Source organism: Egretta garzetta, unplaced genomic scaffold (genome assembly GCF_000687185.1).
Source record: "Egretta garzetta isolate BGI_Z169 unplaced genomic scaffold, ASM68718v1 scaffold30, whole genome shotgun sequence".
In the NCBI taxonomy this organism is placed as follows: domain Eukaryota; kingdom Metazoa; phylum Chordata; class Aves; order Pelecaniformes; family Ardeidae; genus Egretta; species Egretta garzetta.
In genome coordinates, this window is record NW_009258383.1 from 2,868,573 (window position 1) to 2,881,386 (window position 12,814).

Sequence of the window (12,814 nt, forward strand, 5' to 3'; positions counted from 1 at the left end):
ACACCAGTAAGTGTGCTGGAAAGCCAATGTAGAAATAGAAGTTTTGAGGTAGTCTGAATAATTTGAATATAAGGTACTGGGCACGAAGCAGCTTGTGTCCTGCCTGATTATATGTGCCCAACATACTCAATCTCAATTTCCTAACCTGCTGTGCCTGGCATATTTGGATCCTAGTGTGCACTTTGTGGGGTGAAAGGTCTGGCATGGAGCAGTTTGCATGGGTTGGCTCATGCACAAAAGAGACCTTCTAGAAGGTTCACCGTGCTGCCAGCTGCAGCCTGGCGCGGAGTCCCTTGTCTGTCTCTCTGACATAAACCAGCATGTGCTCTTTCCGACTGCACGACCTGATAAGCTTCTCTTGTTCCATCTCTCAAGCGGAGATGCTCTCTCTGCCCTGTCTTTATGCAACTCAGTCTGCTGGTCCCCTCCATCAGATAAAGGTGAGAAGCCGTGGAGCGTAGCAGTTGGCAAGTACTTTGAAGTACTTGTAAGATGAAGTTGGTTTGTGCCACTATAATGCCTGGCATTGTATGGACCTACTCATTGTTGATCTCTTATGTCTCATTTTAAAAATGGGGTTAGGTGTCTGCTTAGCAGAACTGTTAAGATGGGGCCATGGTAACTCCTGTGTTCATGTGCATTCCTCTTGCTGGCTGGCACAGAAGGGTGCTGTTTACACCCACCTACATAAGCACAGGTATTTCAAGCACAGTTTTACATGATCTTACTTGGGTAAAAGTTAAACTGACATCTGCTTTCTTGCATGCTTTTGAAGAATTTTACCTCCTTGTTTAAGAGTATTGCTTTGGTTCTACTGTGTTTTGAAATCACGTCTAATTTCTAATTCACTTCTCATTCTAGGACGAGAGGAGATAGCCTCAAGTTGTGCCAGGGGAGGTTTAGATTAGATACTGGGAAAAATTTCTTCACTGGAAGGGTTATCAGGCACTGGAACGGGGTACCCCATCCCTGGAGGTATTTAAAAGACGGATGGATGAGGTGCTTAGAGACCTGGTTTGGCAGTGGACAGGTATGGTTGGACTCAATGATCTTAAAGGTCTTTTCCAACCAAATGATTCTATGAAATTCAGTATACATCTTCTAATACAGGTGGATATTGGTAATTTTTTTTCAGTATGTTCAAAAAATATGGGTAGTGAAAATATTTGTGCAGGGAGATGGCACAGTTTATCAGGGAAATTATCTGTGAAGAATTGGGAATTTGTGTGTATTTACCTAGAAGGACTTCAGCAGTTCATGAGTAGAGTTTACAGGCCCTATATACTTCTTCACATGCCTGCTTACAGTGCTGTAGCTCCGGGTGAATTCTAGGCAAGAGTGTTTTACAGAATAACTGAAATATTGTTTGTCTTTTTAGGCTGTGAAGCATGTTACAGTACCGTACAACAAGTGGATGAAGGGGAAAGGAAAAAGTGCCATTGATAGCTAGGATAGCAACATGGGAAATACAACCACCAAATTCCGCAAAGCTCTTATAAATGGAGATGAAAACCTGGCCTGCCAAATCTATGAGAGCAACCCTCAACTAAAAGAAACTCTTGACCCAAATACTTCTTATGGAGAAACGTACCAGCACAATACTCCGCTCCATTATGCTGCTAGGCATGGAATGAGCCGTATACTGGCGTGAGTATGATTTAAAGTATTGCTTGGGTGTGAATAACTGACCTAAGAAATGAAAGACTGTCATCTAGGTTATGAATACCTTATGTGCGTGCACAAATATGTACACATATATGTGCACATGTACATGTGTGTTGCAGACACAGAATTTGTAACATGTTCAAGTAGTAATAGAAAACATGCAAATTAGTCTATAGTCACAGACTAGTATAACAGTTTCTAATTTTATTTTTAGTATCTTTGTTCCTTCCTTGTAACATGAGTCTTGGACAGTTTTAGCTTGCTTCCTGAAGACTCCTATACCACAGTTCTTTGAAAATAGTGACTGATTTTCCTGTCTTAAAATAATCTGTTTGTAAAGCCATATCTAACAGATACCATGCTGATTGTGTCTACTTCCAGATAGCGCAATATATGTTTATTCTTGTGTTATTCATGCAGCTTTTATTTTTCATTTTGGATCATAACAATGAACATTAATATCTTGATAATGTGTAAGTTTATTATTGCCACAGTCAACACGTACAGCAATCCCTAATGTTAGCTACTTCCATTAGTCTGTGTTCTTGTCAGTGCTCTAAGATCAATTAAAGATTAACATCTTCTCCATATCCAGACATCACAGGTACAAGCTGTTCTGGTCTAGTATTTCATGAAGCTAGTACTGAGTAGACATTGCTAAACCTCTTTTCAGTAGGTAGTAAGTTAGACCTTCATAAATATCCTCTTCCTTATTTTAGGAAACAGAACGGAAATATATACTGAACTGTATTATTGTTCACCTCTGTTTATATCTACTGATGGGCCTGTGGTATTTGTAAGGTTTGTTTTGTCCCTCACATGCTGTAACTTTACTGGCTATCTGGCCTCCTGCCATAAATTTTTCCTCAGTGTTTCAGATTCACCTAACAGTTCTTTATACTTTATAACTTCTCATTTGTCCTGATTTTTGCCAAATATTTTTTCTCTTCTGCTCCATGTATTCTATATTTCTATTTTAATTGATGTTTTCATTTCATCACTGAATCTGTTTGTTTGTTTGTTTCTTAACATCCCCAAACCTTCCCCCATTTCTGATTCTTGAATTATAAGAAAAATTTAACTAAACTTAATTTAAAATAGCATCCAGGTTTTGTTTACGTTTTCTGTGTGGTGTTTTTTTTGTCTGGGATTTTCAGGTTATTTCTGTCATGAAAATAGCGCTTAAGAAAGTCCAGCTTCATTGAAACAAGGACACATGAAATTGTTTCCACATATGGAAAGAAATGGAGTCATAATTACTGACTTCTGAGCAGTCCATTAGTTAATTCCTGTTGCACCATTATGATGAGATCTCAAATAATTGCTTTGTGTTAAAAAAAAAGGTAATTTAGAAATGACATTTTACTACTGCATGAGACCTTTAGCATCTAAATCTCACAGGACAACTCAGTTTTATTTTGCACACGTTGCAAGCAAATGATCAAAAGAATCATTCTTTTTTTCTAGTTTGAGTCCAAGATTTGCAATACAGTTTTTCCAGTAAATATAGTGAAGGTGCTATTTGCTAGAGTCTGCCTCTGAATACCTGGACTGTTAGAATTGTCGCTGTTGCTAGGAGTAATTTGCTGAGGTTTTTTCACTATTAACTTTTCTGCTGTCTTTTCTAAGGGCTTTGTTCAGAAGTCCTCTCTAAGACATGCTGTACAAAAATGTAGCCTTTTTATTTAAACAAAGTAGTAAGAGTGAATAAATATCAGACTTAGAGTGTGCCTGTTCCTTTCGATACCGGAAGTCCTGGATATGACAGAGATTAAATGAATTGAATAATAAAACGAATCCTTCAATTTACTGAAGTACAGTAGCTAAAAATAAATTAATTTAAATCTGTATTTTGAGAGATATGTACAATTATGAGCTATCCAAAATACTGTAATATTTTATATTTCTCTCTTATTAAACAATTCAAATATTTGGGAATCTGTAGCTACACTAACTTGTAATTCAAACTCTAGATGTTACTTATATGTACCTTATCATTCAGTTTTTCTTTATAGGCTGATATTCGTAGGTAGATATGAACCGACCTGTGTTTTACAATTTGCTGTGTGAAATTTTCTTGAAAGAGTAGTGCGATGCGGTTGTCAGTACACCTTTTCATAACAGAATATACGGAGAGAGATCTTCTGGGATGTTCGGAAGTAAGCTATCTGGCAATGCTGTTACCAAATACCGAGGCAAAGGGGCACACTCGCTGTTGCCAGACGCATGGCTGGTGGTGAGGGTCCAACAACGCGGTGAAAGCACAGGCACTGAGGCTGCAGCGAAAGGGAGCTGGGGACATCCTGGTATAGCCATCTCAGAAGTGAGGAAAGGAGAAACTGGAGAGGGGGTGAAAGGGTCATGAAGCAAAACTCTTGACCTGGACAAACTTTGTGTAATCCAGTGTGAAGTCTACTGGCAGAAACTTAAGCCAACAAAACTTTCTCAACTATTTTGAACTGCGCAGTTGTTTTACAGCAGGTGTCCGCATCATCTGGCTGCTGCGCCTTTCATCCAGCATTTACAGCTCAGAAACTGGATTTAGTATATAATCAGGCTGTTAAATTTTGAAAATTTGCTGTTAATTTCTTTCCACAAGATTCAGCAAGAGTACGTTAAAATACTAGTATTGTTTCTGTGATAGTTTTTCATGAGTATCAGAGAAAGCTTTCATATATTAGAAATGTTGAAATAAAAAATAGAAAATAGTTAGGCATTCAGTTAATATATAACTTTTGTTTGGTCTGCAGCCCTAAATAATGTTTACCTGACAGATCAGTTTGTCTTAGCAGAGCATTTAATGTTTAAAAACCAAAAATTGCTGGTCACAGCTAATTAGCACAAACAAGAACTTTCAAAGCGCTGCCTGAAGTTGCCTGAAGTTATTACACAGTGCTCAACAGCTCCCCATACCTGACAGCGACCTCTTTTTCCCTGTCGGGTTAGTAGGGTTACATAGTTAGAGTCTGGGTGAGGTTGCGTGATGGAGGGCTCATCCCCATGAGCAGCAGGAGGAGCCCCCTGCTCCAGGGCTGTCACAGGAGAGCCCACCCCACCATGTCCCAGCTGTGACACACGTCAGGAGGAGTCTACAGAAGGGGATTGTACTGGGTTTGTGTGCAAGGTTTTGGTAGCAGGGGGCTGCAGGGGTGGCTTCTGTGAGAAAAGATCAGGAGCTGCCCCATGCCGGACACAACCAGCTCCAGCCAGCTCCAAAACAGCCTACCACTGGCCAAAGCTGAGCCTATCACTGATGCTGGTGGCACCTCTGAGATAACACATTTAAGAAAGGGTAAAAAACACTGCGCAGCAGCTGTGAGAGAGGAGTGAAAAATATGTAAGAGAGACAGCCCTGCAGACCCCCAGGCCAGGGCAGAAGGAGGGGCAGGAGGTGCTCCAGGCGCTGGAGCAGAGATTCCCCTGCAGCCCCTGGTGCAGTCCATGGTGGGCAGGCTGTCCCCCTGCAGCCCATGGAGGTCCATGGTGGAGCAGATCTCCACCTGCAGTCCAGGGAGGACCCCACGCTGGAGCAGCTGGGTGTGCCCAAAGGAGGCTGCAGCCCATGGAAAGCCCACACTGGAGCAGGCTCCTGGCAGGAGCTGCGGCCTCTGGAGAGGACCCCACACAGGAGCAGGATTTCTGGCAGGACCTGTGGCCCCATGGGGGACCCACGCTGAATCAGTCCGTTCCCAAAGGACTGTACCCTGTGGAAAGGACCTGCGCTGGAGCAGCTCTGGAGGGACTGTATCCTATAGGTGGGCCCCCATGCTGGAGGAGGGGAACAGCGGCAGGAGCAGCGGAGATGAAGCACAATGAACAGACCACAACTCCCATTCCCCATACCCCTGCGCTGCTCTGTGGGGAAGGAGGTAGAAGAGTCAGGAGTGCAGCTGAGCCTGGGCAGAAGGGAGAATGGCAAAAAAGTGTTTTCAGTTTTGCTTTTCTGACTATCCTACTCTGTTATTAACTGGCAATAAATTAGATTAATTTTCCCAAGCTGAGTCTGGTTTTCCCGTGACAGTAATTGGTGAGCCATCTCCCTGTCCTTATCTCAACGCATAAGTCTTTTTGTCATATTTTCTCCCCCTGTGCTGTTGAGGAGGGGGAGTGAGAAGGTGGCTGGGTGGGCACCTGGCAGTCAGCCAAGGTCAACCCACCACAGAGATCAAGGTGGTTTGGGGAGGAACATGCTTGGGACAATAGAGCAGGGGCTAAAAGGGGCTGGTTACATGGAAATAGTTGGCTTGTCAGACCATGATGTTTGTCTGACCATGTCTGATCACTGCAGTCTGTCCTATCTTCTCATTAAGCTATATTGCCAATTATTTTCCTGGGTGATAGGACTCTGCTATGCGCATGTTTCTGTATGGAGGTCTAAGTACCAGCAACTGAATTGGGGGGGCCTCATGATAGAGGGGTCCCTGAGCCTGGGGTGCCAGCAGCAGGAGAGACCAGAGTGCTTGCGTATCCCAGTACATACATTGATGTGTAATGGCTAGTGAATATCAAGCTGGACTAGCCAGCGAGTAGGATAAGTGGCCTGGGAGCCATGTTTCAAAGCAGCCATAAGTCCACAGGTCAGCCAGGAGGCCTGTTTGAGGCAACTGGAAACGAGAGGACCCAGGGGCCAGGTACTGGTAGTGTCTAAGATCATGTGAATGCAGTGTTTCTGTCCATGTACATCTGTGTGGGCCAACTGGTATATAGGTATTGCATACGTATGTTTGCATGTGTGTCTCTTGGGAACACAGCCCAGGCTCTCTACTGACTGGACCCGGGGACATGGAGCTGCAGCAGCCTTGCCTGCCTTGGTCTACCATCTCTGCCAGCCCCTAACAGTCTGGGGCCTTTTACTAAAAACAGAAAGGTACAAAGAGAAAACACGTGTTTTGTAACCTCTCCAGAAGACACGAGAAGGTCACTTTCCATCTTGGAAGCAAAGAACTAAACATTTCAAATTTTCTTTATTGGACTGTATTGTAAATACTGCAGGAACAATTCAGGTGTGATTTACTCAGTGATTTTCTGCTACTGTCTCTAGACATCTGCTGGTGGTGCTTAGACTCAGTGCTGAGAGAAGTTTGCCTTGTTAACAGCCTTAGTTCAGAAATGGTATCTCTGTGTTATGAAACTGTACTGATGTCACTATTCAGACTGCGTTCACAACAAGCTAATAAATAGGTAGTCTCTAGGGGGTGATAGGTAAGACTTCTGGAATTAAGAGAAAAAAACTACATTGCGCTCAGAAACATAAAAAAAAATTAAAAGATACGTAGCACTCAGATTTTGAGATCTTTGTGCAATGTACGAGTTGGTCTTATTCCGCTATAATCATTTATCATGATTCCCTATGGATGAAGGTCTTGACAGAAGATTGCTATTCAAGAGGATAGTTTAAATTTCATTCACTAAATGGGTGTAAAAATGTTACAGAGAAAGAGCACACAGGAAATTTGTTTTCTTTAGAAAATGCAGTCTTCAGATGATCAAGCACCTTCGATGCCCTCGGGCTTTTTTCACCTAATCCTAAAGTACTTTTGAGACCATCTGACGCAATGTTTGAAAGAACTGTTATCAATTTGCAAAGTTTTTCACCAGGGTCTGGCTGTTGGTGAACCATTCCTGAAATATGACAAGAGAACAGGCTTTTCCAGAGGGTGGCTGAGATGCAGTGGCTGGAAAGGACGAGGACACTGCTTGTGGCTGAAAGGAAGGAAAAACATCTTGGATAACCTGTCATTTTGCAATATAAGTTGTGGCATGACTTTCAGTCTTGTAGCTTTGCTGGGAAGCTTTTTGGATCAATGACAGATTTTCCTCATTATGTGCTTCATACTGCTACAGCTGAGCTCTTTGTGAGTGTTCAAGCCAAAAATGGATGGTTCTTAGCAGTTGCTGCTGGTCCTGGGCTGAAGAGGGGGGAGGAGGAGGAGGAGGTGATAGAAACATGGGGCAATGGGGAGACGGGACAGGTTTGTGAAGCTGGTATTTTTTTCTAGAACAGGAAAAACCAAGGTTTCCAGTTACAGAAGATTTGGGAAATTGAGGTGAATGCTGAAACTGAAAAAAAAAAAAAAAAAACCCAACATGCTTTTTTTAACATTCTTGATGCTTGCCTACCAGTAATAATAGTAAAGGAACTCTGGTATTGAAGGCATAGCTAAGCTAGCCAGAGAGAAACATTGGTAAATGTGCCCAGGATCTGGCTATAGGAAGTATTTCTTGTTTCATTGCTATAATTTGGGAAGTATTTTTCACTGCAGTAGAATGACAGAAGATCAAAATAGTGGTGGTCTGAATTTCAGATGGATGTAGGCTACAGTCTTGTCTTACCTTAAGCAGTTTTTATGGCTGTTCAAGAAGTTTCAGTAGGGACTGGTCTAGGCAGTTGTAATCCAGTCAAAGAAAGTGTATTGAGATTACCAATATGTTATATCAGATTAATTCGACAGAAAATCTGTTGATGTCAGAGGGACCGTTGCATTGGTCACAACACATTTGGGACTGACTCTTCCCATGTTAGGTTTTGTTGGGTTTTAGTCCTTTTGGAGTCATGTTGAAAATTAGTTCTGGGTGTATTGGAGGGAGATGTGTGCCGTGTTTTTCAGAACATGTCTTCTCTCAAGTTGAGAGGGTGTTAGGGAATTTTTGTCCTGCAAAAATATATGTCAAGGACAAATATTAGAGAAAACCCTGTTAATTTCTTTGCGGATCTTCTGGCTTTAGAGCAGTGCTATTATTTTCTGCTAAGGTTGAAGCTGCTAGGAATTTCAGATTTACTTTTTTTCTGGAGATGCAAATAAAAAAGAAGCTACTTCAGGCTAGTTTACTCTTCACTGTTTTCACTGAGGCAGAGTTCTGTAAATGTTTAAACTTTGAGATCCTAATTGACCTAAATAATTCATGCTGAGATATTCAGAAACAATATACAAAATACATTTTTTCTTTATCAAGTTTCTGAAAATCTATTCAAAGCTTTGCCAGTAAGACTGGTTCTCCCTTTTAAATTACTCTCCTAACTGTACTTCCAATAAATAAACGTGAGCAAAAGAAAAATAAGGTTAGTAGCAGCTCTTTGTCTAGTAAGGGCAAATGGGAAAAACATGGCATTATTAACCAAAACAACAGGGTCCCAATGTAAGGAAATTTGTATTGAATGGCTGGACATTTTCTGTAGGTTGTTCAAAAATCCTGGAGGAGTCTTTTTTTTTTTTTTATTATTATTTTTGTTCTTCATGGTAACTTTCAAAGATTAAATTTGCTTGGTGTTTTCCAGGCAAAATTTTCCATGTTTTCCAAGTTTTCTTATTTGGGAAAGAAATTTATGAAGGTATATTAGTTGCGTATGCTTCTTTCCTAAAAGTAGTTTTAAGATGTTTTGACTTCTGATTTTACTGTTAAAGGTATCCACCTATTTTCCCTTTCTCCACACAACAAAAGAATTCTGTCCTGTTTTAATAACTTAGAATATTACAATATATAATATTTCATCTGAATAATTTTTTAGAATGTAATTGTCTAGATTATTCAGTTTTGAACAACAAAAAGCAAGCTTCTTTTTCATTATCAATGATTACCCAGATGAATATTTAGAGTATAATTTTATTTAAGATTAATTTTATTCACAAAAGTAAGTATGTCTGCATTGGAATTATTCATGCTAGGCTCCCTTTGTAGTCAGTGTAAATCTAGGTAATAGATCTAGTAAGAATAATTAGTGAAGGCAACAGCACAATTCATATTATTGTGAAGTTGACGCTAAAGTATTTTAAATTAATTGTGTGCCAGAAGTGCCTGTTTCTTCCCATTGATTATAAAGAAAATCTAAATGAACTGGATCAACTGTAGTTGTCTTCGTTGTAGAACTCCAGAGCTGAGAAGATGAATCTCATCCTAGAATATGCTAAATCGTGTAAAATCTGCTGAATAGTAAGCACCTGCAAAGCTGTAAATTGAACACTTTCACAGTTTTACAATACCAGCCATGAATGCTACTTGTGGGAGATACTGCTTGTGATACGGTGTTAAATGTTTCACTTCTGTGGCCTGGGGTGGATGATCAGTGCAGTGTTTGTATCCATCCAAGTGTGAGCACTGGTGTTAATCTGGATGTTCTGTTGTCAGCTGCAGAAAAATACCTGGGTTTTGGTTCCGTAAGACCCTTTTCAGATTAGTTATTTTATATGGTTATGAGGCCTGGTCACCTACTAAATGCTTTGAAATATCAAATACTGAAGGGAGTTTTTCCTCTGATGTAGGAGTGTAATATATGAAGAACATGCTCTGACCAGGGTTTGTGGGACTGTTTATAAAGAAGCAAGAGGACCAAGTGTATTGAAATGCCCATGACTTCAGTAGCAGAGCAGGTGACTGGATAGTAGAAAATAGTTGTTTATAACATCATTTGCATGATACCCAGTCTCAAGAGCAGTCAAGAGGATGGAGGAATGATAAAATTAGGAAGCCTTTAAAATTGAGCAAGTTCATACTGTGGCTGAATCCTTACGGAGGAAAACTGCCAAAGACAGAATAACAATGGGGACGCTTAGAGGAGTGGCTACAGACATGGAGTAGCAGCAGTAGTGTTTGCTAGGTCTCTCAAAGGCTGTAGCCCAGTTGGGCACTGTCTTCTGAAGTACAGCTAAGATGGGTTGAAAAACTCAAACCCTTACCTGACTTACTCCCTTGGGTTTTTTTCCTCTAAAGCTCAAAATCTTGTTTAAAAGCAGTTCTCACTAACTAGATGTGTGGCTTCCAAAGGTGGCTTCCCTAGTTGCTCCTCATGACTTCCTCACAAAATACAAAACAGTGGGTAGGCTTTAGCTTAATAGTAGTCTGACCTACAAGCAAAGCTCAAATGCCAGTCAGCTGCTATGTTTTCAGCTCTTAAAACTGGCCTTTTTCTAGCCGATTTCTGGTTATTTTAACCTTGATAGGTTGAATATATGTGATGCCTATGGAGTTCATTGGTCACAACACAGTCTTGCTCCCCAGTTACAGGTGCCGCTGCAGAGTGTGCTGAGTTATTGCTGCTTCTTGCTACTAGGTTTTTCTGCACCCTTTAGAACAGTGGGATCCTTAGGCTGCAGTGCTCTTCCTAGCGTATGTTTAGGCACTGTTTAAATGCTCTTATTGAAACCATCATCTATGCCCCGCATTGCTCTTATTTTTCTTTCCTTGGAAATCAGGTACGGCAGAATAAGATGGCTTTGTTAGTGACTGGTGAGATGAGACATATTAGCGCAGTACACTATTAAAGTTTTCTTACTCTGTGTTGTCTGTTCTCCTTAGTAGAACCCTTGTGAATGTTTTACCACAGGCGAAGTAAAATTATATTTGGGCTGTAGAGGAGTACAGCTTTGGTCCTTGACAGCCAGGATAAGTGAATCTTTATTTCAACTAATTTTGTTACCAGGTAGAGTTTGTGGCTCCGTTGATTGGTAACTGCTGAATCATTGTGTCAAATGGCTTAACTTCACCCTGGGGTTAGAGGCACACGTGGCTTCCTTGCCAGAGAGATCTGTTGGCTCAGTAGTTACTGGAATAATGACTAAGAGACTTGCAGTTTCTGATAAACAGTGGGGATTTTATCAGAAGTAATTAATTAAGTTTTATAGCTAAATGCAATATCCAGCTAAAATATTCAGTGACATTGTATATAAACCCAGTTTTCCTGTTGGTCAAAATACAGACTGTAGATGATTTGATTTTTTTAAATTTGTAGGTTTTTTCAATTTAAATGTAATAAAATTACTTCATTGAGACATTTAAGGAAGATAAAAATTAGTGCCATTAAAGATCAAGCAACATACGGATTTAAAGGATTTTTCTGGAGGGAGGGCTAGAGGAAGATGACACGATGTCTGAAATACATTCATAGCTTTTAAGAAATAGAACAGAAACGATGCCAAGCCTGTTAGTATTTGCTGTGTAATTTCATCATTATTGCTATATAAATAATACCAACACTAGATGTCATACACTGCTAGGTGATTTACAAGCTGATAGGTAGATAATGGTCCCTGCGCAGAAATACAAAGCTGTGTGTTTAAATCGTGACGACGAACCTGCTCATCAGTAGTCTCATGCTTATTATTTCATCTGACATTTGTCTGAAACCAATTTAAAAATAATAGTCTCACAGTTATCTGAGAAGAGAATTCTGTGTGGGTAGCCTTTTCAGAAAAAAATGTGTACAAAGGAGGGATTTGGAGAGAAGGATGGAAGGATGACACCGAAGCTCGAGAGCTGGTTTTAGCTGTAAAGAAACATGCAGAAGAAGGGCCAGAGACAAAGATGGAAATCATACAGATTTTGCATTATTGAAGACATTTAGTCACAAAAGCTACTGGTAAGCAGCCAGCTCCAGTGGAAGCCACTTCTAATTTGGCACTCAGCTCTTTTTCTTTTGAAATCTCACTCAGAATATTGAAATAAAAGCCGGAAGTGGCATGGGATCGTGAAAAAAGTATTCCTGACTGTCCAAGGGAAGGCCAAGCTCAAGTCGCTTGTAAATAAATACAGTAGTTTTCTGGTTAAGGATAACTTAAGAATGTTGTTTATACCTTTCTGCATCAGAAATGGTTTAATTCTGTGTTTTGGTGCTGCTGTTCCTCCTAACAGGCATAGGAACCATATATAAAGCATGATTTTTTTTGGCCCAACATATAACAAATGTAAGAATTAACCAAGTTTTGTATTCCTTGCTTTTAGCATACGCTATCTTTGGATCTGTGCTCCTCAGTTCAGTTGTATCCCTTTGCCACTCCTGCACATTGTCCCTCTTGTTTTTCTGTGTTGTCCCAAGCAAAGATTAATGTCTATCTACAGAAGGTCATACTTAATCATATTCACTGACACAAAACCGCTAAACCAAAGAAACTTTTCAACCCATTTGCATCTTTTTAGTAAAGAGAATAGCGAGTTCTTCATTGATGCATATTTGTCTAAGACCTTTCATTAGGTGTCTTTAGGTGATGGGCTGCTACATTAACATGAGTCAGTCCAGAACTGGTACTCAGACCCAGGCGCTGGCCTACCTTTAATCACTTTAATGGTCTCTATGGGGAATACATAGGTGAAATGACTGCAATACAGTAAAAAAGATTGTAAGTCTTTTTAGAGCCAGTTTAGGAGAGAGTAAAGACAG

The 12,814-nt window shown here is 40.4% G+C and overlaps 1 protein-coding gene across 3 annotated transcripts in view; it reads left to right on the plus strand.

Annotated features, from left to right (window-relative positions):
• Positions 1-1,383: 1,383 nt before the first annotated feature.
• The window catches only part of ANKIB1 (ankyrin repeat and IBR domain containing 1), a 63,154-nt gene continuing 51,723 nt past the window's right edge, over positions 1,384-12,814 (plus strand). For all 3 annotated transcript variants that reach the window (XM_035897386.1, XM_035897388.1, XM_035897392.1), the window contains exon 1: positions 1,384-1,647. In XM_035897386.1, the coding sequence (XP_035753279.1) occupies positions 1,460-1,647 (188 nt within the window). In that variant the 5' untranslated portion in view covers positions 1,384-1,459. The remainder of the gene's footprint in view (positions 1,648-12,814) is intronic.